Raw genomic sequence first — 23,724 nt, forward strand, 5'->3', positions numbered from 1 at the left:
TCAGGTTTCCTACAGCCTGACCCTGTCGGTGTCCATCCTCAGGACAGGACACGATCAAATGGCCTTGAGTTGTGCCAGGGGAGGTTCAGGTTGGATATCTGGAAAAATTTTTTCTCTGAAAGGACTGTTAAGCACTGGCATAGCTGCCCAGGGCAGGGATGGAGTCCCCATCCCTGGAAGTGTTCAGAAACGTGTGGATGTGGCACTTGAGATGGTGCTGGGTTGATGATCTTGGAGGTCTTTTTCAACCTTTTTCATTCTGTGATTCTGTGATTCAGGGGACTTTTTGATCCTTATTGTGTGTTGTGTGAAGTGCTCTGCTCTCCCCCATGTCGCTTTAGGGGAGCTGTTTGGTTCTCCCTTAACAGGAAGAAAAGCAGCAACAAAAACAGGCACCTGGGGAGGTGTTTGAACTTAATCCTCCCAGACAGAGCAGGGGGATGTTATGTGTATTTTTAATTTTTAACTCTCATGGTATTTCCCACACAGCATATTTTTTCCTTGCATTTTTTTGTGCCTATTCCTTTTCTCCTGCCACGCTGCCCTCCCTGGGCCCACACACACTCACAATGCCAGGTGTCCTGTGGCTGTCACCCTAAAGAGAGTTGTGGCTTTCTCTCTCCCTCCCTGCTTCCTTTGGGGACAGTTCTGCTCCTTTCTTGGGGAAAGTGGGGACAAAATACTTCCCTTGTCCTTCAGCAAGGAGCTGCTTCAAATTCTTGTATTCTTTTTTTTTTTAAGATCCTAAGAGTATTTTTTTTTTTTGCAATAGGATCATATGTAATAGCCATGTGCCAAATGTCTTTAAATCCAGCTTTTTCCAAGCTATTTTATAATTAAAATAGATCTTGCTGTTTCTGTGCAATGCACCAACCTGACTTCAGTGGGAGCACTGGGTAATGAAGGACAACAGGAATGGGTCTCCAGCCCAGGCTGCTTCAGAATAAGCAGCAGGCAGTTTTCTGTTTGCACAAATATTTCTGCTCCTGACAGTTCAGGCCATGTGGTTTCCCTTTTTGGTAAACTGCTCTGCAAAGCTGAGCTGGTGTTTGTTTATTTGTTTAATAAAAAGTGCTTTTATCGATCTAGAGAAAACATCCCAGTTGTCACCTCTGGAAACAAAACTTGTGCTTACCATGTGCCACAAAACACTCCTGAAGAACCCCCAAAGCTGCAGGTGTTGGGCCAAGCTTCCCCTCAGTGCCAGCCAAAAGCTGGTTTTCAGCAATTTGTAAGGTATTCCCAGTTTCATGTCACCCAGATCATTCACATCTTTTCACCCTCTTAGCAGAATAATGAAGCTGAGTGTGGATGATGGACTGACCACGGTGTTTTAGGGTCTGACTATGAGTTATGTGCCTGTCACTCTTCTCCAGGTTTGTAGCAGGGTCCTGGCTCTGAATGTAGAAGCCATAAAAGATTTCATGTGCAGCTAGGACTAAATTAAAGCTCCAAATCCTCCAAAGCAATTTTAGGTTTGTTTCCATGGCATTGATTTTTTTTGTTTTAATTTTTTTGCTTTGTTTTGTTTTAAATTATGGCTCGGGGGTGAGCGGGGTTATTCTTACCTTTTGAAAAGTTGCCTTGTAGGATACAATGACTCAAGGTTGCTTCAATTTTTAATCCGTGTTGGTGTCATCTCTCTGAAAAGCGGGGTTAACTGTGGCACGTGGATAGAGCTGGGAACGGCGGGGTTGACGGGGTTGTTCAGTGGGGGCTGTGCTCTCAGGAGAATATTCACCATTCTGGCATTAATGGATGTGAATTCTAGTGTATGATGTTTTTATCACTCCACCTCGTGTTAGTGTTTGACGAACAGCCGATCCTCGCTCACCGCGGCGGGGACAGCTCCAAAGCCGTTCCCCGGCGCCGACACAGCGCGTTTGGGGAGCGGGATGCTCCCGTTGTGATTCCGTGCCTGTTAGAGAAGGCCGGGGTTCCAAGGGGGAGGGTGAGGCTCCAAGGGCGAGGGTAGGGCTTCCATGCGGGAAAGCCGGGGCGCAGAGTTCGGGAGCGGACCCCGCACCGGCCTGGGGGGCTCAAACTTTCAGCGACACGGACGAGCCCGAGTGTGTTACCGCCACCGGCCCCGCCTCGACCCGCTGGAGCCCCGCGCCCCCCGCCCCGCACCCGCCGCGGGGGCGATGCCGATGCCGATGCCCGGCCGGGCTGCGGGGGAAGCGGGAGCGGCCCCCGGGCCGGGCTCGGGCCTCCATCGCGGGCTGTGCGGGGGCTGTGCCGCAGCCGCGGTCCCGGCGCGGGGGCGGGGGCTCTTCATCCCTCTCCTCCTCCCCCTCCCCTCGCCCGGGAGGGGCGGGAGCCCCGCGCTCCCCCCGGTGCGGGCGGCGGGGGATGCCCCGAGCGCGCAGCGCAGCAGCGGCCCCGCGCCCCCCCCGCGGCGGAGGCGGGAGAGAGAGAGGAGGCAGGCGAGGAGGCAGGCTCGGCAGGCGGGAGGAGAGGAAGCAGGCAGGGGCTGGGCGGTGATGCCGGTGCTGCCGCAGCGCTCGGCGGCCCCGCGGCCGCCCCGCAGCCCCGGCGCGGGCGCCCAGCGCGGGGCATGAAGTGGCGGCGGCGGAGGGAGCGCGGCGGGCGGAGCGGGGCGGGCGGCCCCGGCCGCGCCTTCTCTGCGGGGCCATAGTCCGGGGCGGGCTCCGCTGCTCAGCCTGGGCGAGCGGTTCTGCTGCTCGCCAGCCCCGCTGCTCGCCAGCCCTTTGCTCCCCCGGCCCCGCGCTCCCCGCGCTCCCGCCGCGGCTCGTCCCCGGCCCCGCGATGTGCGCGCAGCGGGGCCCGCTCCCGTAGCCCTGCGGCTGGCGGGGCCCCTCGGGAAGTTTGATGGCTTCTCTGAGGAGAGTCAAAGTCCTGCTGGTGTTGAACCTCATCGCCGTGGCTGGCTTCGTCCTCTTCCTGGCCAAGTGCAGACCCATCACGGCCAAGAGTGGAGACTCCTTCCATGACATCCATCCCAGGGCAGAAGTGGCCAACTCGACAGCCCACGGCGGCAGCTCCATCCAGGATGCGGTGCTGAAGAGGCTCTCGCTCCTAGAGGACATAGTCTACAGGCAGCTGAATGGTAGGAATAGTTCTCCTGCTTTAAATGCCTTTTGGGAATGGTCGTGGGTGTTGAATCGAGGCTCAGAGCAGGTGCCCGGCTCGCTTGAAGTTCGCATGCCAGACCCGTGCTTTTCTCTGTGTTATTGTGCAAAGGGGTCTGAATCAATTTAGCACCTGATTTTCAAGTTCCGTGTGTGTTCAAAGCCCGGAGTACCTTGCACAGGATGGGAGGAAATCGTAATAACAGAATGCTGCCTTTGAGATTCAGAGCAGTGGTCAGGAGATGACAGAGGCACGATTTCTGCATCAAACGAGCAGGGTGTGCAGTGGGCGAACATGGGCTGGAGCAGCACAGTGTGTATTGATTGAGGGAATGGCTTTTACTACTCCTCCAGAGTTGGGTTTTTGGAAAGGAGTTTTTAAATGGCTCAAGTGTGTTGCATCATTGGAGTGCAGAAGGTCAGAAAGCAAAGGCACTTTCTCTATGAAGTTAAGCAAAGTATTCAGTATTTCCTATGGCTCAGCACTGACGACTGCTAATTAAAATCTCAAGTAATGCTTCTCTTTATAGCACAGCAAAGGGATTTCTATTAAAATCTCACCAGGTTCAGTAGTTCCGAGATGTCAAAAGGGAGTTTTAAAGATGCTGTGAGGGATAGAGAAACACGTTGTAAAGACATAAGAAATCTGGCTGAGCTACCTAATTAAAACACTCACTGTGGAAGCTGATTTTTTTCAAGTTGTTCCTCATAGATTCCCAGCTGGGGTTGGTCTCTCAACCAAGAGTCCTGTTTATTGCTTCCAGCCTCTGTAGCTTTAACACCTGCAAGTTTTCTTGTGTCGGAATGAGCAGAGTTAATGTTTTTTTGGCCGTGTCAGTGTGATTCCCTCTCTGAGTTTTGAATATGAAGCTGATGCCCGGTTCTGTGCCGTGTTGATCCCAGAGCTGGTGTGCCCCGAGTGCCGAACCCGAGCTCGTGCTGCTCTGACTTCTGCACCGGGGAGGTGAGGCAGGTGCAGGGACGCAGCGAGCCCTCCCTGTGCCAGTTGGCAGTGCCCTTCCCTGTGCCCAGCCTTGGCTCAGTCACTGTCTGGGCTTTGGGGATGGCACTGGGCACAGTGAGAAGCAGGAAAGTGTTATTTATACTCCTTACCTTACACACTTGCATGAGGAACCCGTCCTCCCTGTGCCCGGCACCACGAGATGTTGGAGCAGCACCGTTGGCTGACAAATGTGGTGAAGCGTAAGAATAACAAGGAATAAGGTAGAAAGCTGCATGTTATTTATAATCAAACTGTTGAAACTGCCTGCTCCTGGATTTGCTAGGGCAGAAGTTTCTGGGGAGATCTAGGCAGTTATTTAAAAAGAGGCAACAGCTGCAGGACAGGAGCCCTCACACCAGGACCTTGGGCTAGGACAAGTAATTGTGATGCAGTTTGCCCTCCCCACAAATACACAGGGAGAGCTGAAGTGATAAGATATTGCCCTTCCTCGGTGGCTCCCTGCTCTGCTGTGCTCTGGGGGCTGCTCTTGGGGCTGGCTGGGGTTGTGAGAGCAGCTGGGAGCTCAGGACAGCTCTGTGCTCTCCTCAGGCTGCTCCGGGCACTGGGAGCACGTTCTGGTGTTGTACTGGAGCCTGCTCAGTGCTGAGGAGCAGCGATGCACCTACAGGCCAGGGGAGGCAGAGAGGGAATAGAGATCTTGCCCATATCACAAACGTTTTCCTAGGGCAGGCAGAAAGCTGAGCACATAAATGTGACATCTTGTCTGGCCTCTGCATCCTGGGGTGATTTATAGCAACACTGATCAGTCTGGCTAAAAAATAGCTCTGGCACAGTGCTTATGTAACTTTGGGTCAAGTGTATCTTTGGTACATGTGGTTTTGAGAGGAGCACAATGTGCCCAGTTCTCTGAGTGATGTCTGTGTGTTGTGCTTCAGCAGGACAGGGGTTCAGAGCAAGATGTGGGGGCCGGGTGAACCCCCATCACCCCTGAAAGGGAACAGTGAGGTGTGCTGGGACAGTCCCTGGGAGCGGCTGGTCTGGCTCCCCCGCCAGGAATTTTCTGTGCCTGGATCATCATTCCTTCTGGGCACTTGAGGAAAACCTAAAGCTGAAATCCTGCTGCCCCCTTGGAGTGTGCAAACATGAGTTCACTCCTCCTCTTTGATTTTTGGCTGGGGGAGTTGTGTGCTGGTGCCTCACCAACCCCACCTGAGCTCTTGGCCAAGCCCCTGCAGAACAATCCACCCAGAGGTTGTGTAAGGTCGTATTTCACTGTAAATCTGACCCGTGGTTTAGCACAAAATCATAAAATATAGTGTCCTGTAGTGCAGCATGTGGAAAATCTGCACCTTGGGAAGCATCAGGAAGCGTTTGGCCGAAGAGAGAAACTACCCCCCAGTTTGGGTGCAGCCAGCTATGGATTTTTTCTGCATTATAGGACTTGGCTGGGTTTCAGTGGGAGTTGAAGCCATCTTTAAAAAACTGAATCTCTTAAAAAGCTCCATTCTGTAAAGATTAAATGAGCAATCTGATCATACCATTGCTGTGGGTTTGGTTTGTGAGTCATGTAGTGTAAAGCATATTGGAAATAACAGCCCTCTGTGGTACAGCAACCCTCATGTTTTATGTGTCTGTATTTATTTATCTCTGTAAACATTGGCCGTGAAAACAACCTAAACAACACTGCCTTGGGCCTGGTAAAGGAAGGATTTGACACAATCACTCTTTTTGAATGACAATTCTCTGGTGGGCCATCCTGGAAATAACACCAGGCTGCCTCTCACTCCTCTCTGTGCAAGAAGAGCTGTCCCACACATGACCCAGCCTGCCTCCCACAATGCCTCCTCACTTCCCAGATGATGCACTTTGCTGGTCTCACAGAGTTTTGGAGTTAATTTGGGTAGCAGTGCACAAACCTACACTGTGTCAGCCACTTGTTTCTCATGGAGGTTGAAAGAGCACCCCGGGAATGTTCCACAGGACTGGGGAGTCACCACAGCAGGCACTGTCCTGGTGCAGTTTTCTCCTCATTCTAATTCATGAAGTAGCCATGGAAAGACTTGGGTTTGCCCCAAATTGTCTATTTAGTCTTCTTGTGGCCTGATTGAGAACTGTATGTGCGCTTTGTTCGTTCTAGAAGTTTATTATTGCTCCCTAATTCATTGCACAAGTTGTGTGGGGTTTGCTTTTTGCTGTTCTGTTGCTTTTTGCTGCTCTCTAATCAGATGGCTCCCACACACAGAAGGACGAGGGTGCCCTTTGAAATGCAGGGCTTTGTATGTGCAGTCACTGATCTGGAAATTCAGAGGATTTTTAATTTCTGGAGTCACTTTTATGGCTGGAATTCTCTTGTTCAGCAGATGTTCAGAGAAAGCTAATGAAGGGCGGAAAGGAAAGTGTGTATTTTACTTTGGGTATTAGCTACAACTTGTCTTTTTGATCCAAACCTATTTTTCTGTGTGCTGACATTTACATAAGCACAAATTGTGGTCCAGATTATCTTCAACTTTATGGAGATTCGCATAAATGAACTTTTCAGTTTGTTGCTGTGTTTGCAAAGAGAGGGTTTCTGTGCTTGTGTGACTGGGTAGGGAGTGAGGAGCTGGAGGGAACAGAGACTCAGGAGAGAGCATCCAGCTTTGGCAGGAGCCATGGGCTTCCTGGGAAGGGCTGGGCAGAGTCACAGAATCACAGAGTATTCTGAGTTGGAAGGGACCCACAAGGATCAGTGAGTGAATGGCCCACATGGGGATCAAACCCACACTTGGTGTTATTGGCACCATGCTCTGCCCAACTGAGCTCATCTCAGGGTCTGCCTTTATCCATTCCCATTCCTCTGGGATCATGTAGGAACCCATGTAGGAACCTGTGCCTGTGGGTGAGAAGTGGCTCCTTTCCCTTCCTCCCACGGGGAATTGCCCAGGTAGCTTTTGAGTGGCTGTTTCATCTTCCTTGAGCTCTTGCATTACCCTCTTCTACCTCCCTTTGTGCTCTTGAAGGTGTCCTGGACCCCACCCTGGTGTGGGAGATGTTCACAGCAGGGCAGGGTGTGTGTACCCCCCTCCCAAGAGGAGAGAGGATGAGGCTGGGGATGCCCTGGGCAGGAGAAGCTTTGGGAAGTTGGACACCCGGCTGGGTGGGATGTGCAGGGTCCATCAGCAGGTTCCCCTATGTGTGCACTGCTCTGGGGCAGCTCCAGTGCTAAGTGTTCATCCCAGGCAGGAGCAAAGAGCCTGGGTCTGATTTGGTGTGTTGTCCTGTCTCCCTCTCCATCTGCATCTGACCCTGCAATCCCCTCCTCTGAACCCTGTGCACCAGAAGCTCTTGAGGTCAATATATAAATACTTCAGTCATTAAAACTGCCAGTTTGAGAACAAGGAGTGCAGGAGGGAGAGAATAAACCCCGTGTCTGGGTGTGGGGAGGCCATCACTTGTATCTGCCACCTTGAACAGATGGCAGCTCATCCCTTCTGCTGGTCCCTGGTCACCTGAGCAACCTTCCACTCAGCTGGGCTGGGACAAACACCTGCCTGTGCATGTTCAGGGGGTCTGGCTCTGGATTAAAGCCTCTGAGGAGACTGAAGGCTCTAAACTCCCTCTCTAGTGCTTTTTGGTGGATACACAACAGCAGCTGAGTTTTGTCAGCGAGACAGGAATAACGTGGCATCTGAATAGTGTGGAAAATAGCATGAAAAGTCTTTACTTCAAGACAAATATTGGTGAGGCAGAAAACACCGTGAAAGGGCATTGCTGACTTACCCTGAGCTCTTCTGTTAAATTTTACTTTGTGAATTCACAGCAGGTCGTAGAATCACAGAATGGTTTGTGCTGGAAGGGACCTTGGAGACCATCCAGCAACCCCCTGCCATGGGCAGGGACACCTTCCACTAGACCAGGTTTGCTCCAACTTGATGTTGTAAAAAATCAGGGATAATAAAAGGCATTTACAAATTGCTGAGAAAAGAGAGCAGGGATGAAGAAGTGCTGAAGTGAAGCTGGTCAGGAAAGGGGGGAGCAGAGCAAGCTCTTTCCCTAAAGAAATGCACAGAGTAAACTACTGCTTTTGCCGACTGTTGAAAGCTGAAGAGGAACTTTACATTCCTTGGTGGTGAAATAAGCTTATATTCAGTTTTTAGAGAAACCTGCATCTGTGCTTTTGCACGTGGAATGATTTGCACATGCTGAGACAGGACCGAGCTCATGCCAGCAGCCTCCTGCTCCCTGATTGTGCTCTCATCTGCTTATCCAATTAGGAAATTAACTTTGGGAGGGTTGCATATGGACACGGAGGCTGATACTGAACCACAGCCCTTAGCAGGCTCTTGCTCTCCCCCTTGTAAAGTGGCCCTTAATTAACTTAAACCACTTTATAGATATGTGGATTTGCTTCCCATAAGGATAAGATAATGCTTATCTTCTATAACACTTATCATCCTCCAAACACATTACAGACTTAGCTAACTACTGACCACAGAAATTATGTATGGAAATAAGGCCGATTAAAAGTGGTTCTATCAGCAGTTAGTAGTTTGTAATAGCACTACACCCACAGACCAGTAACACTGAGATTTTAACAGGTAGGTAATATATTAACCAAAAAGCTAAGAAATTCTCTGAATAAGATAAATAACTGTGTAAATAACTGAGAGTGAGGAAAAGCTGTTTGTAGGCAGAAGGGCCCAAACCTTAAACATGTCATTGAAATCAAATAGCTCTTTATAAGAGCACAGGCTCGCTGGGTGAAATCTTTGATTGAAGAAATGGTGATGTGGAGATAACTGAGAGGTGATGGGGTGTGACTGCTGTGTTAACTGTGTCCCACAGGACCTGGGATGCTCCTTCCCTGTCAGTCCCACCACCACAATATATAATCCTGAAGTAGAAACCAACTGTATTATGTTGTATGGCCTTATATATTTTATAGCAACTTGATAAAAATTGCCACTTTAACATTTATTACATACCTGACAGACTTGGTTTCCTAATTCCCCATTAGGAATAATACAAATTATGCAGATTCAGCACCTGCTTTTAGAAGTTCCCAGCCTAAACTTCCTGAGTGCAGGAGAGAGCTCAGGACACCTGAGGGCTGCAGCCTGTAAATCACTCTCAGCAGGATCACAGGAATTGGGTCTGATACCCGTCAAAGAGTGAATAAAGGAAATACTTCTTAGAGAAACAATACAGTTAAAAGATGAGGCTTAATATAGTCATTTAGGAAGCATCTGGAAGCTTAGACGTTAATGTGACATTTAGTTTACAACCAGCTGACGAGGAACTGATAGATAACTTTTGGTTTTGATAGTTGTTTGGCATCGTCATCTGAATATTCCCTGTCATTGGCAATGAATGAGTAATAAGCCACCAACACATTTGTCATGCAGAGACAACACAGGATTCATGAGATGCAACTGCAGTGACCAGAAAATAGTGACAAGGGTGGTATTTTATTTTTGCATATTAATAAATGAATGTTGGTAAAATGAATGTTGGTAAAATGACAAAGGAATGTCACATTTGTCCTGCCTATTTAATCAGGCAGCTCTTGGAAACATCTTTTTAAGGATGCAAAAACCCCAGAAAGGTGCTGTAATTATGTGATTTTCAGTCTGGATCAGTGGTGTGCTATTGTATCACCAATGAGAGACATTTGGAGTTGGATGTATTTGGAAATCATGGACATCTAGGAAAGATCTGAAGCCGTTAGAGAGTGTCCAAAGGAGACCACGAGGATGGGGAAGGGCCTTGATTTGGAGTCTTGGGAGGACACTGAGGGCACTTGGTGCGAAGAGGAGACTGAGGGGAGACCTCATTGCAGTTCCAACATCCTGGGCAGGGGCAGAGGAGGGGCAGGGACTGAGCTCTGCTCTGGGGGGACCAGGGACAGCAGCCAGGGAATGGCTGGAGCTGTGTCAGGGCAGGCTCAGGTTGGATCTCAGCCAAAGGTTCTTCCCCCAGAGGCTGGTTGGGCACTGACCAGGCTCCCCAGGGCAGTGGGCACAGCCCCAAGGCTGCCAGAGCTCAGGGAGGGTTTGGCTGATCCTCTGGGGCACAGGGGGTGACTCTTGGGCCTGTGCAGGGCTGAGGGTTGGACTGGATAGTCCTTGTGGGTCCCTTCCAGCTCAGCACATTCTGGGATTCTGTGATATTTCAGTGCCTGGAGTCATCCTGCCTGGCTTCCAGCTGCCTCTCCCGGAGGGCAGGACTCAGCCCTGGGTGCAGTGTCATACCTGAGGGGCTCACAAAGCACTTTGGATCCCCCAAAGCCTTTGGGATGGCAGCAGGCACTGCTGAGAGTACAGTCCCATGCTTGTCATCTTGGAGATCTTCTGCCTTGGCCAGGCAGGACAGATGGATGAAGTTGGCTTTAGACATATGCTTGGATTCTGGGAGTCCTCTGGTCTACTCCAGGCCACCATCCTCCCTCCTTCCTCCGCTCCTGGCGGGAAGCACATGCTGTCTGGGAGCAAACCTGCCTGTTAACAAGGCACAGCACAACAGCAAACAGAGATGTGCCTGCCCAGGTAATTAAAGAGGTTTGACTAATTTTGTGATTTGTGCCACTAATCTTTACCTAAAATGGAACATCTGGTCCAGATGTTGTGGCAGGCTGCCAGCTCCCAGCTCCTCCAGATACACCTGAGCCCCAGGATGGCTGAGGGCATCCTGCAGTTGATAGATTACATTTTAAAAGAAGGCTTTTTGGGGGTAAGATATCCTTATGGAAGTCTGCAAAGGGCTGTTTAAACTGAATACTCAGAGTATTGACCCTCCTGTGAGTCAACAGCAGTGATTGAACTCCAGTGATGTATCCGAGTGGCACGAGATGATTTTTCCTAAACAGTTTTGGGAGTACAAGCGACTGTATTTTTTTAGCCCTCGGTCCCCACGGTCAGATTTCTTCAAGAAATTGTTGAATGCTTTACATCTCATTGCTACAAGCCTTGCTAGCTGTGCCTATAAATCTAATAGCTATCGACCCACATTCTGACATTCCCTGATGGTTGTCTAAAAATAATGCGGGAATCATGCAACGAGAGCCTGACGTAAAACAGTGAGGAGAGAGCTGAGCCATCACACCCCCTGCCCTGGGTGCAGCTGAGGGCTCTGATGTTTGGAATCCTTGGGGAGATGCAAAGTTGTCTGAAAAAGAAAGAAGATTCCCTGTGAGCTGGATAAAAATCCCAGTTTGCCTTTTCCGTTTTCCAAACGCGATGCTCGGCGCTCACACTGTGCAACGAGTCCTGGTTCCTGTGATCCTGCCCTCCCAGGGATTCACTCCCTGGGATTCACTCTGATACCTGAGCCCCCCAGACAGTGATCCCAGGGCTGTCTGCCATGTTACAGCACTTGTTTTGCCTCGGAATGGGAAACACCTACAGCGTCCCAGGGTCTCCAGTGTGGAAGTAATATGATAATTCTCCATTAATGGGTTTGTTAAAAATAGGGATCTTCCTTGGCTGTTGTGCAAGAGCACCATCCTTCCTGCTGAGAGGGAAAAGGAATGATCCCTGAAACTCCAGGGCTGTGTCTCAGCCAGTAAGTCACACCAGGCTGACCTGTCTTGGTGCACGTGGGGACTTAATGTCAGCACCCTAAAACCACTGGGGTGACGTGTCAGCACTGGGTGCTGTATCAGGGGTTAATTATGGCAATACCTTTGTCTATGTTTGGCCCAACCACCTGCAAAAAGTTTTGTTCTTGATGAGAGTTCTTATATAAACTATATTTTATTGCTGTTCTGTGATTGGCTAATTGTCCTCCAAGGTTGCTTGAGGGAGAGGCTGAAGAGGGGGCTTATTTCTCTCCTCCTTCTTCTCTTTTGGGTTTGTTCATTTTGTTGGCCACCTCTTGGTAATAAATATCAGTTTTGTTGAGCTTCCAATGGTGTCAGGGTTTCAGATTCAGTATGTCCCGAACCCTCCCTAATACAGGTGCTTGAGGAGGGAAGGGGAATCCTTGATCTCCTTCTCCTTTAATACCCTCAGCTTGTGTGCAAGTGGAAATAACTTAGAATCCAAGAATGGTTTGGGTTGGAAGGGACCTTAAAGCTCATCTCATCCCACCTCCTGCCATGGGCAGGGACACCTTCCACTATCCCAGATTGCTCCAAGCCCTGTCCAACCTGGCCTTGGACACTTCCAGGGATAGGGGAGCCACAGCTTCTCTGGGCAACCTGTGCCAGGGCCTCACCACCCTCACAGGGAAGGATTTCTTCACTATATCTCATCTACACCTTCCTTCCTTCAGTTTAAAGCTGTTTAGTGTCGTGTTCCTTCCCATGGTTTGAGGTGAGGTTTCCCAGCACCAGCATTTCCCAGTGTCTGGAAGGGGAAGGCTCTGGGTGGCAAGAGCTGGGCTCTGCCCTGTGCCACCTTTGGGCAGCTTTGCTCCCTCTGGCTCTGTTCCCCAGCACCTGAATTAGATACAGGACTTTCTTTTCTCCCATCTCCTCGCTGTAACAGCAGGGCCTTTTTGTGTCTGTGGGCAATGGGAATCCAAATTGCTTTTCCTTGGCACGTCCAAGTGCTGCTGAGGTACAGAAAGCAGCAAACCCTTTATAAGAGAGAAAATCAACAGTGGATTAACAGACACCAGCAGTGCCTCAGCTGAGTTATTCTGGTGTTTCCTCAAGCTGCATCAGAGGCAAGCAAGGTCTCTTACCTGCTGGTTGTCAGAATTGATTTAACCTTAGTTTTAATCTTCATTTGCTTGTATCTCAGGCAGGGTAATGGCCCACCATGGTTGTGCATGTGCTCAGAGGATAAAGATGAAGTGAGGAGGTTAATTTTAAAATAACAATTAGAATTTCTTTCTGGGTCTTTGCCCATATTACACTTTCAATTCAATCAGAAGAGCACTCACGTTTGCACCAAATTACTGCTAATTCTTCCAAAGCACTTGCTTGATCATACTTTAAAAATACAAAGTGAAGGAGGAGAATAAAAGAGTGAAAAGCCATGTAATGAATTTTAAAGCTCACTTATATTCCATTATTGGGTTTTAAATACGTTTTGTTGACCTCTGTGTGTTTTTATTTTTTGCCACCTTCAGTGAGGTGTCATGGAACACTGAGTGCTCTAAATAGCTGGGAACATAAAACCCCTGTTCCTCTAGATTTTATTGCAGTTTTCCCTCTTTGCACTGACAAGACAATAATAGTAATAACCACTACACTTGTGTAAACCTGTAGTCAAGGCTGGGGCCATGTTGTACTTTTCCCTTTGCTAAGTGCAGACCAAATGCCATCATGTGGGATCTCAGTTTGCTTGAAGTTGTTGTTCCTGTCATCAGCAGGGACTGGTGGCACCATGAAGGGCAGCAGGATCCAGCAGGAAAGGGTTGGGGATCAGTTTTTTCCTCTGATGTTTAGTGTGATGCTGGACAAGTCACTTAGAATAATATTTGAAAAAATGCACAAGTTAAGAGATTGAAGTTCCCTCATGTCTTACTGGATGGGTGTTTCAAGGAGAGGAGGAGATAAAGAGGGTTTTGTGTGGTGAATGGTATGAGGAAACATTGCAGAAGAGTTTTGGTTATTTGAAGATACTTGGAACTGGATTCAAAGAGGTGGGAACAGAAAAAGTGAGGAAGGAGAGATGTTCCCTTCTCATTCCTCATGGAATCACACAGAATCCCAGAATGGGTCAGGCTGGAAGGGACCCCAGTGGGTCACTGGTGCCACCTCCCTGCTCAGGTAGGGCCAGCCCAGAGCACAGGGCACAGGATTGTGTCCAGAGGAGTCTGGAATATCCCCAGGGAGGAGACTCCAGCCCCTCCCTGGGCAGCCTGTTCAGAGCTGGGTCACTGCCCAGGGAAGAAGTTCTTCCTCCTGTCCAGGTGGAGCTTCCTGGGTATCCACACCCAGCTGCTGGAATGGAGCCTCCATGAAGTGATTCCTCCTCCCTTACACTGTGACCTTGCCCAGGACCCCTGACAGGTTCATTTCCCAGGTATTTGGTGCTGTAAACCAGTGAGAAACAGGCTGTGCCCAAACCAGATAAATCATGCAACAGAATGAGGCAGAAGATGGGGGAGAGAATTAGGCCTAAAGTTGTGTTAATTCCCTGCCACTTTTGGATTTAAAACTCAAGTTGGTTTCAATCTATATTATTACATGTGAACTGCGTCGAAGGGGCCACACGTTAGAAAATGAAATAATAGAATCATGGAATCTCCTGAGCTGGAAGGGACCCACAAAGATCATCCAGTCCAGCCCCTGGCCCTACTCAGACACCCCAGCAATCCCACCCTGTGCCTGAGAGCATTGTCCAAACCCTCCCTGAGCTCTGGCAGCCTTGGGGCTGTGCCCACTGCCCTGGGGAGCCTGGTCAGTGCCCAACCAGCCTCTGGGTGTAAAACCAACCCAGGGCAGGAAGATGAGCAAGTGGAGCTGGAGGGAGGGAGGGCAGGAGCAGTGAGGGAAGAAGGCTGAGCCAGGGGTTCATCCAGGAGCAGCAATGCTGAGCCAGGGGCTGGGGCTGAAGGGTCTCTGTGGGCTTGGAGGGCTGGGGAGGGACAGGCAGCAGGTCTGTGTCCTCCTCGGGGTCTCTGCCTCCAGAAGCTTTACTTGCTCCTGTGAGTTATGGGAAACCTTCAAGGTTTGGTTCAAAATTAGGGAAATATCCACCATGCACCAGTTCCCAGGGGGACCCTGGGTGTGGGAAGGTGGGGCAACCAGAAGTGCCAGTTTGGAGGAGCGGGTGCTGCCGGTGGGGCAGGAGCTCTTTGGGAGGAGCTGCCTGCATGGAACCCATCCCACCCAGAGGGGCAGAGCTGGGTTTTAGGCTCTGCAGGTGGGAGGTCAGAAACAAAACTAGAATATGTAGAGAATTAAATTAGTAATTGCCCAGTGGACCAGGGCTGGGGGAGCTGCTTTCTCTAGCATGAAGGGGGACAGTTCAGGCGTGGGGTGTTTGACTGGTGGTGTGTGAGGAAGGGGCAGTGTGAGAGCTGGGTCATGCAGGTGGTTTTGGGGCACAGAAAGCTTTCCTGCAGAAACCTCCCCGTCAGGAGTGTCCAAAGGCAGTAACTGCCTTTTACAGTGTCTTACATGGAAGATATTACTGGGGTCAGGTCATATTGACTTGAGTTGCCTTTGGATCAAGCACTGAATCAATAAGTGACTTTCTAGGGGAGTTTAATTGCTGCTCTGCACAGACATGAAAGGGGTTAGTCAGTAAAATGGGTCTTCACACTTTTATCAGTCTTTTCTTACTAAGTTGCTCAACTTCCAAGTCCTAATTAATGCTCTGTTCCTGCCACAAATTTTCCTCCCTACTGATGCTGCCTGTTTGATCCTGTGCAACAGCACCAGACCTTGCAAATTAGGACTGCCTGCCAGGCTGCAGGCAGGACAGAGGCAGTGAGAGGGAAGAGATGAAATTTAGACAGGACATCCCCATCGGAGGCCTCCACCATGATTTGTGCTGTTTGGAAAATCCTGGAATTCCCTTAAATGTCCAGCTCCGCATATCCAGAAATACCCAGCTCCAATTACAGTTGCTGGGTTTGGATATCCAAAGTTGGATTGGGATATCCAGAGTCACTCCAAAGCTGCAGGTCCAGGTGCAGGCACCTCTGGTAGCACTTTATTTTAGGCTGCCCAGCCTTGTCCATCATGAGAAAGTGCATTGATTTGTCCATAATTTCTCCAGTTGGACTGAGGTGGTCAGATATTGTCAAGATCATGTTTATCTTTCATCCCAGCAAACTGATCCAGATGTTTTTGGAAATGATGTATGAGAAGAATCACAGAATCTCCTGAGCTTGAAGGGACCCACAAGGACCACCCAGTCCAACCCTGCACAGACACCCCAACAATCCCACCCTGTCCCTGAGAGTGTTGTCCAAACACTCCTTGAGCTCTGGCAGCCTTGGGGCCGTGCCCACTGCCCTGGGGAGCCTGTTCCATGGACCAGGAACATGAATCAGTGTTCCCATGGAGAGACAAAAAGGGAAAATAGGGGAGGGATTGAAAAACGGGGTTCAATAAAAACGGGGCTGAGAAACCACAGGAGCAGAGGAGGGGGAGGATGAGGAGACTGACCTGGATGGGCACCATGGGAATTAATAGGGAGAGAGGGGGCATGGGATGGGACAGAGTGTCCTGGCAGGGAACAGTGCCCCCAGGGAACAGGGGGATCTCTGGATTGCTTCGGGAATATTTGGATGCCGTGCAGTTGCTTAATTTTGTTACAAGCAGTGGAAAAACGTCTGTCTACAAAAAAAAGTGTATTTTCAACTGATTATTTTATATAGATGGAACGTAAGTAAAAAGATAAAAAGATAGATCCAGAAACCTTCCTGGCAAATGTGGTTCTTGGGTGTTTGTGCTGCTGTGCTGATTCCAGTGTGAGTGCTCGGGAGATGAGTGGGGACAAACCAGGGCAGGGATTATTAGCTGTGCAAAGCAAAACAATACAGTCGCTGTGGAAAAATTACAGGGTTTGTGCTCAAGCAGATATTTAACCTTTGTTTTTACAACTCCAGAAATGAAGCAGTTTGTTTCTTAATGTAGGTTTAATGCTCCAAGTGTGTGCTGACTGCATTTCCACATCAAATGCATGAAATGCTGGGCTATTAAAATCTGCTGTAACGATCTCTTTCCCCATAACTCCTAATATTTGCCATTTACTAATTATGATGTGCCAGAGTAGTTTGCATTTGTAGTAGGTGTTTTAAATGCTGCAGCTGTCCTAGTTTCAAGATAACTGCTGGTGACTCTCTTTTTTTTTTTTTTAATGGAGTATTGCGTAGGATTGGTGATTTTTGGAGGTTGGAATGAAGTGCTCACCTAATGCTGTTCTTTATTAGGTTTTTGATATACAGGTCCCCAGTGGAAACAGAAATAGATGTGGCAGAGGAGCAGAAGTGCTGGAGAACACCTGTATTTTCAGTGAGGATCAGTGGTATAAATTCCCCCAGGGTGGGGGCTTTGGAGCCTTTTTTTGATTTGGGAGTTCCTGCTCTGTGTGTCTTTTTTTTGTTTGTTTGTTTTTTAATCCTTAGGATTTTAAAAAAAAAGTTATAATAGGGCAGGTGTGGCTGTTTGAGAGGTCCCAGCCTGGACAGCAGCTCCAGGCTGTGAGAAAGAAAAGAGCAGGGTGGTTTTTTCATGGTCCATTTTGCTGCTTCAAGGGATGGTGTGGTGGGACCAGGTGAACTAGTTTGAGGCCACACAGATGCTGTGAGGCCACTGACCTTTGATCTGGGTTTGCAGGACAAGGGTTTGGTAGCAGGGGGGTTCAGGAGTGGTTTCTGTGAGGAGCTGCTGGAAGCTTCCCGTGTCCCAGACGGCTCCAGGATGGAGCTGCTGCCAGCCAAGCTGAGCCCAGCAGGGACTGTGGCAGCACCTCTGGGGTAACTGAGCTAAGGAGGGGGAGAAAAAACCCCCAACCTGCCCCAGTGCAGCTGGAGAAGGGAGGAGTGAGGACGTGTGAGAGAATGAACTGTGCAGAGAGCAAGGTCGGGGCAGAAGGAGGGGCAGGAGGCGCTTCAGGCCCCAGAGCTGAGATTGCCCTGCAGCCCACGGGGGTCCACAGGGAGCAGAGACCCCCCTGCAGCCCCGGGAGGAGCCCCCAGGGAGCAGGGGATGCCCAAAGGAGGCTGTGAGCCCGTGGGGAGCCTGTGGTGCAGCAGGGTCCTGGCAGGACCTGTGGATCCCTGGAGAGAGGAGCCCACGTGGAGCAGGTTTGCTGGAAGGACCTGTGACCCTGCAGGGGATCCACCCTGGAGCAGTTCCTGGGGACTGACCCCGTGGGAAGGGATCCACCCTGGAGCAGTTCCTGGGGACTGACCCCGTGGGAGGGATCCCAGAGAGTGTGAGGAGTCCAAGCCCTGGGGAGGAAGGAGCAGCAGAGACAAGGTGTGAACTGCCCACAGCTCCCATTCCCCATCCCCCTGAGCCACTGGGGAGGAGGAGGGAGAAGGAATCAGGAGTGAAGCTGAGCCCAGGAAGAAGGGAGGGGTGTGGGGAAGGTGCTTCAAGATTCCATTTTCTTTCTCATTGTCCTCGTCTGGTTTGATGGGTTATAAATGCAAGTAATTGCCCCAAGCTGAGTGTGTTTGGCCATGACAGGAGCTGGGGAGGGATCTCTCCCTGCCCTTATCCCACCCCTGAGCCTTTCCCTGTGCTCCCTGTGCCCTGCCCAGCTGAGCAGGGCACTGCCAGGGCAGCTTTGGTGGGCACCAGGTGCCCAGCCAGGGTCACCCCACCACAGCCTTGTAGGTGTGATGGATCTCCCTGCAAAGCAGAGAACTGAGAATGTCAGAGAAGGGCTAAAACAAAGAACTTGGAAAGTGTAAGTTAGTCTGGGGCTGCACTTAAAGGAAAAAGGGAATATGCAACTCAGAGCTATTTAGATGCTCTGCAAGCAAGGAAACCTCAGTTGTCTGTTCTCTTTGCATTTTATTTTGCCTTGGATTTTACCTGTTGTGCTTTTTTTTTCCTTAATCCCATTTCTCAATCACCTTCACTAGAGGCAACTCCAGCTGTGACTTGACAGCTGCTACAGTCTTCTGCAGCATGTGCTGCCAAAAATCCCGGCTGATTCCAGGGCTTAAGGCACAGTGCTGTCTATTTTCTGTGTTTCTGCCTCCTATGAAATGATATATATTAATATTAATAATGCTCTTTCCCAGCCCAGAAGCCTCCAGGCCTGTTGCAGTTATGGTGGTTTTTTTGGAACCTCCATTTTTGGCAGGAGCTCATCTTGTCCTGAGCTCATGAGCATGTCCAGGGCAGTGTTTTGGGGTGGAGTGCAGCAGACTCAGGTCTGGAACCAAATCCTTAACTTCTTCAGGAAGCTTGAGTGAAAGTGAGAGCTTTGAATACAATCTGCCCACTTCACATCCTGGGAAATGATTCCTTCTGGCTCGGAAGAAGAGGCCGGGGGTACGACGTGGGGCTGAACGTTGCCAACCACGACCAGCCCCTCCTGCACACACTCATGTGGCTTGACCTGTTTGCTGAGCCCATTTCCTGCTGCTTTTAACCACAGGCTCCTTCTCTGCAGTCTAGAGGGCAAAATGCTGCTGCTGTGAGAGGCAACATCCAACCTGCAACCTCCCTTTCTTCCAGGAGTATTAAAAAACCAAGAGATATTTTTCCTTTCTTTTGCTCCTTCGTTGGCATCTCTCACACCCCCACGCTGAGCTTTGGCTTAAAGCCTTGAGAGTAGAAACTCAAGAAGTTGAGGGGGGAAAAAGAGCTGATCCAGGAATCTTCTGACTGGATCAATGGAGCAAAAGAACAGGCTGAAGTTGCACAATTGGGAGTCAGGAGAACTTTGCTCAGCCTGCTGTGTCAGGAGCTTGTACCAGTGATAATCTTCAGAGGTGCATAAGGCAACAGCTTTTCCAGTCTAAGGAACTTCCTTTATACTTGACTTTAAAAATGCTGATTTTTAGTTTGTTTTTTAAAACAAAATTGCTGATAGGGGCATTCAAGCAATAATGATGTTTCTGTGGTTCATTTTCTTTGGCTCAGTTTTTGGATGTTGTTAGGTAGAACTTCTCCAGTGTTTGCCTCCTGTGAGCACTGGGGTTTCTTTTCATGCCTTTAGTTGCATTCCCTGTGCTGTGGACACTCAATCCTACCAGGCACCCAAAAGGAGCTTCCCAGAAGGAGCTGTGTGGCAGCACCATCCCTGCTGGCTGCAGGAGCCTGGGATGCCCATCCCTGGAGCAGAGCTCGGATCCCAATGTGTCACTTGTCTATTCAGTGACCTGGACTTGGTTTGATCAGCAGGAAGGTGTTCTGTGAGTCTGCATGGGCACAGCACAGGCATTTTGGTATTCCTTCAATATTCCCTGTTCTAAGGAGCCAGGCTGGGAGAGCTGGGGCTGTTCAGCCTGGAGAAGGGCTGGCTCTGGGAGACCTCAGAGCCCCCTCCAGTGCCTAAAGGGGCTCCAGGAGAGCTGGAGAGGGACTTTGGACAAAGAGGAAAGGTTTCCCACTGACAGAGGGCAGGGTTAGGTGGGATATTAGGAAGGAATTGTTGGCTGGGAGGGGGGGGAGGCCTGGCCCAGGTTGGGCAGAGAAGCTGTGGCTGCCCCATCCCTGGAAGTGTCCAAGGCCAGGTTGGAGCAACCTGGGCTAGTGGAAGGTGTCCCTGCCCATGGCAGGGGGTGGAACTGGGTGATTTTAAGGTCCCTTCCAACCCAACCCATTCTGGGTTTCTATGAAACCCCTGGTAGGGTTTAAAACCCTGAGCCCAGCCTGTAAATTCTGAGTGGGTCCTGCCTGCCACCCCTTCATGGGGGTGGGCTGGGAAACACCCAAAGAACTCCCTTTCATCTTCTGGAAACATCTGCACTGTTTCCAGGGGCTTCAGCAGGGTGAGGATCAGGCTTTGCTCATGTGCCTCATTCATTGCCAGTAGAAATTGGAAAGCTCTGTGCTGGGCTGAAGAAATAAAAAGGTAGGGCCTAATTTTCAGGCTGAAATTGCTGTAAGCTGGGCTTCTCTCACATCACTCCCTGGAGCTTTGACAGTCTAATTCAAGGGATTTTTTTTCTTCTTTTTTTCTCCTTGCTGGGTCACGAAGGCCCTTTGTATCCTTTTGCGATGTGTCACATGCCAGGGACATGGGATTGTAGCTGTGGAGCCCATTCAGAACTACCTGTATGGCAGATACCTGCCAGCTGTCCTTCATTTTTGTGTCTCAAGGGTGTGGTTTTTTTTTTTGACAAGTAAATACAGTCTCATATTTATACCCATACCAGGAATAAATCAAATTAGGCCGAAATTACCCTTTGCTCTTACAATGCTTTGCACAGCTCTTACATTAAGGAGATAAGGAGACGAGCCAACCTGCTTTGAAGAGGAGCTGATTTCCATAGCAGGCAGAGTGACCTACTTAGAGGGAGGGGGAGAGGGAAAATGGGCTCTTTATTTATTTATATAATCTCCAAGTCTCTGCGTCAGCGCTCCCCTGGCTGAGCCCTCACCTGACACTCACCTGGCAGGGAACTGGGAGTGAGGAAACGTTTGTCCTACAAGAATCCACTTGGTGTCAGGAGGCTCCTGTTGGCTTTGCAGCTGAGGTGGAGCTCAGCTCGGGGCAGAGGCTTTTGGGACATGACACCATTCCAGACAGGGCTTTGTGGGAATGTTAATTGTGGTTCAACATTGGTGGGAAATCTGCACAATCTCCTTTGTTGCCTCACTTACAGCAGGAGGAGCCGTGCCTTGCTCTGGGGCTCTTGAGGCACAGGAACATCCCTGTGGGGAATTGCCAAAGGGCAGAGCAGATCCAGGGGTGCCCCAGGGGACGTGTTGGAGCAGAGGGTGGGAGATGAGGGGCGTTTGCTCCTGGTTTTGCACCTCCTGGTTTGGCAGCCAGGAGACACATGGAGCTGTGTGTGTGTGCCATCAAACCAACACTGGCTGGGACAGTCTCACCTGAGCTGAGCTGCTCAACAAGTTCATGTGCAAATGAAGATTCCTTCATCTAGTCAGAGAAGGCACTAAAAAGTTTGCTTTGCTCGCCCTGTGCGATGACAAATATTTTGGGAGAGCAGCGTGTGTGGTTGTGTTTGCCTGAGGAGCCCTGCCCTGTGGGTAGTTGTGTTTCACTGGAGCCATATGCTGAATTTACAAAGCCCTTTAGGAATTTGGCAGGAGCTGTGAACTAAGTTAAAAATTAGGCACTGAGGAGTAGGTGAGAAAAGCCTGTTCACAGCCACCTCGGGGCATTAATGCTCCTGTAACAACGTTGTTCTGTGCAATTACTGTCCCCTGTTGCTTTTTAATAACATTTCGTTTTCTTTCAGTCAAAACTCGGCTCCTTTTAACCTCCATTCTTCCCAAATCTGAGAAGTCCAGAGGAAGTCTGTGGCCTGCTTTAAGGAACATATGTAAAAAAAAAGTTTATTGACCCAGTGCAGAGAGGAAACCTCAACATGAGGAAGAGCTTCTTTCCCTGGAGGGTGGCAGAGCCCTGGAACAGCTGCCCAGGGTGGTTGTGGAGTCCCCTCTCTGGAAACATTCCTATGGAATAGAATCCCAGAATGGTTTGGGTTGGGAGGGACCTTAAAGCTCATCCAGTCCCACACCCTGCCAGGGGCAGGGACACCTTCCACTAGCCCAGGTTGCTCCAACCTGGCCTTGGACACTTCCAGGGATTCAGGGGCAGCCACAGCTTCTCTGGGCAACCTGTGCCAGGGCCTCCCCACCCTCACAGGGAACAATTTCTTCCCAGTATCCCACCTAAATGTCCCCTTTTCAGTGTGAACTCGCTCCCTGGTAACTTCTGCAGTGCTCTCGACTTCTGGGGAGGTGCAATGAGGAATCTTCCTTTCTTTTTATCATTCAGCAAGGCAGAGTTCTCTCATGTCCTCTGAGCTCATCTGCCTTCTTTCCTCCTTTATTTCTCCTTTATTTTTAAATCTTTGATATCCTGTTGCTTTGTGCTGCTTCATTTTTATTTATACCTCTGCTTGTTTGGTTTTAACTGGAGCTGACTGGACCTGCACCCAGGCCCAAAATAAGGAGGGGACACTTGGGCCAGACATTGGCAAATTGCATCAGTAACTGCAGGAAATTCAAAGACATTCCTTTATGTAAAATTCCTGCTATTAATGTGGGAATTACTGTTAATTACTATTGAAGTGGCCCAGGCCTCATACCCTGGTCTGAATGGCTCTAGTGCTTCAAAGTCCTCCTTGTCCCACCTTCTTTCCTGTGGTGTCTTGGGAAGGAAAGACTGGGAGATGCCTTCAGTGTCCCAAATCCTTGTGCTGCTCCAAAGGGTCTGTAGAGTCTCAAAAATCGAAGTTAAGCTGCTGAAACCTGAAAACACGAAGTCACAAGGCCTGTTTGGGCCACTTGAGGAACTTCAGAGCATTAATTTGGTTGGTCTCAGGGTTTCTGGAGCTCTGAGGAGCTGGTGTTCCCCTCCACCCCCAAGGGTGTGTCTCACCTGTTGTCACTGGGGTTGCAGGTGGATTCCCCCCTTTCCTCTTGAATGTGCACATTGTGGGAGTTTGGGAAGCTCTTACTGGGAAGAATTTTGCAGGTCTGCACTGGTTCAGTCTCCATCCTGCAGCTCCTGCTCTTGCAACTCAGTGTCTTCCAACCTCTTGTGGACTCTATTGTTGATGTCAAGAACCCGTAAAGCTTTGATTTATTTTTTTGGTAGCAGTTGTATTTAATGTGTCAATAAGATGCACTTCAGATTTGCATGTTCCCACATTGCAGAGTGTAAACAACCCAAACAGAAATGGAAAACCTTTTACAGCGTCGTTCTGTGTCATTACAACAAGTGGTGTCTGGGAGGAATTTAATGATTCCTTTCAGAAGGATTTATTTTGATCTAATGTTTAAAAACCCCACTTTGAGCTGCTGAACTGTTGGAGAGCTAACAAGGCAATGCCTTCCTTGGCCATTTTGTCGTTTGATTGAATGGTAAAATAGGAAAGGTTTTATTAAAAATATTATTTTTGCGGAGCACTTAGAGAGTTAAATAATTAAGAAACACCAAGTCATTCAGGCAGAGCCCTGTGTGTGTGTTCGGGAGTGTCCTGGTGGGATGCACTGAGCTTGCACCAGGTGAAAACATCTGCAGTCACAATATTGTTACACTGGCAGTGCCCGTCCTGCTCGAGGAAAGAGTCCAAAAACCTGCCCAGCTTCACTGGCAGGGACGGAAAGGAGAGGTTGTG

General features: G+C 49.7%; 1 protein-coding gene across 1 annotated transcript in view; it reads left to right on the forward strand.

The window, feature by feature from the left end:
- Positions 1-2,606: 2,606 nt before the first annotated feature.
- Positions 2,607-23,724, forward strand: part of GALNT17 (polypeptide N-acetylgalactosaminyltransferase 17) — a 216,473-nt gene continuing 195,355 nt past the window's right edge. Inside the window, exon 1 of the mRNA XM_027704952.1 lies at positions 2,607-3,070. Coding sequence (XP_027560753.1) covers positions 2,833-3,070 — 238 coding nt within the window. The 5' untranslated portion in view covers positions 2,607-2,832. The remainder of the gene's footprint in view (positions 3,071-23,724) is intronic.

Source organism: Neopelma chrysocephalum, unplaced genomic scaffold (assembly GCF_003984885.1).
Source record: "Neopelma chrysocephalum unplaced genomic scaffold, ASM398488v2 Primary Assembly neopelma1_299, whole genome shotgun sequence".
Lineage (NCBI taxonomy): Eukaryota > Metazoa > Chordata > Aves > Passeriformes > Pipridae > Neopelma > Neopelma chrysocephalum.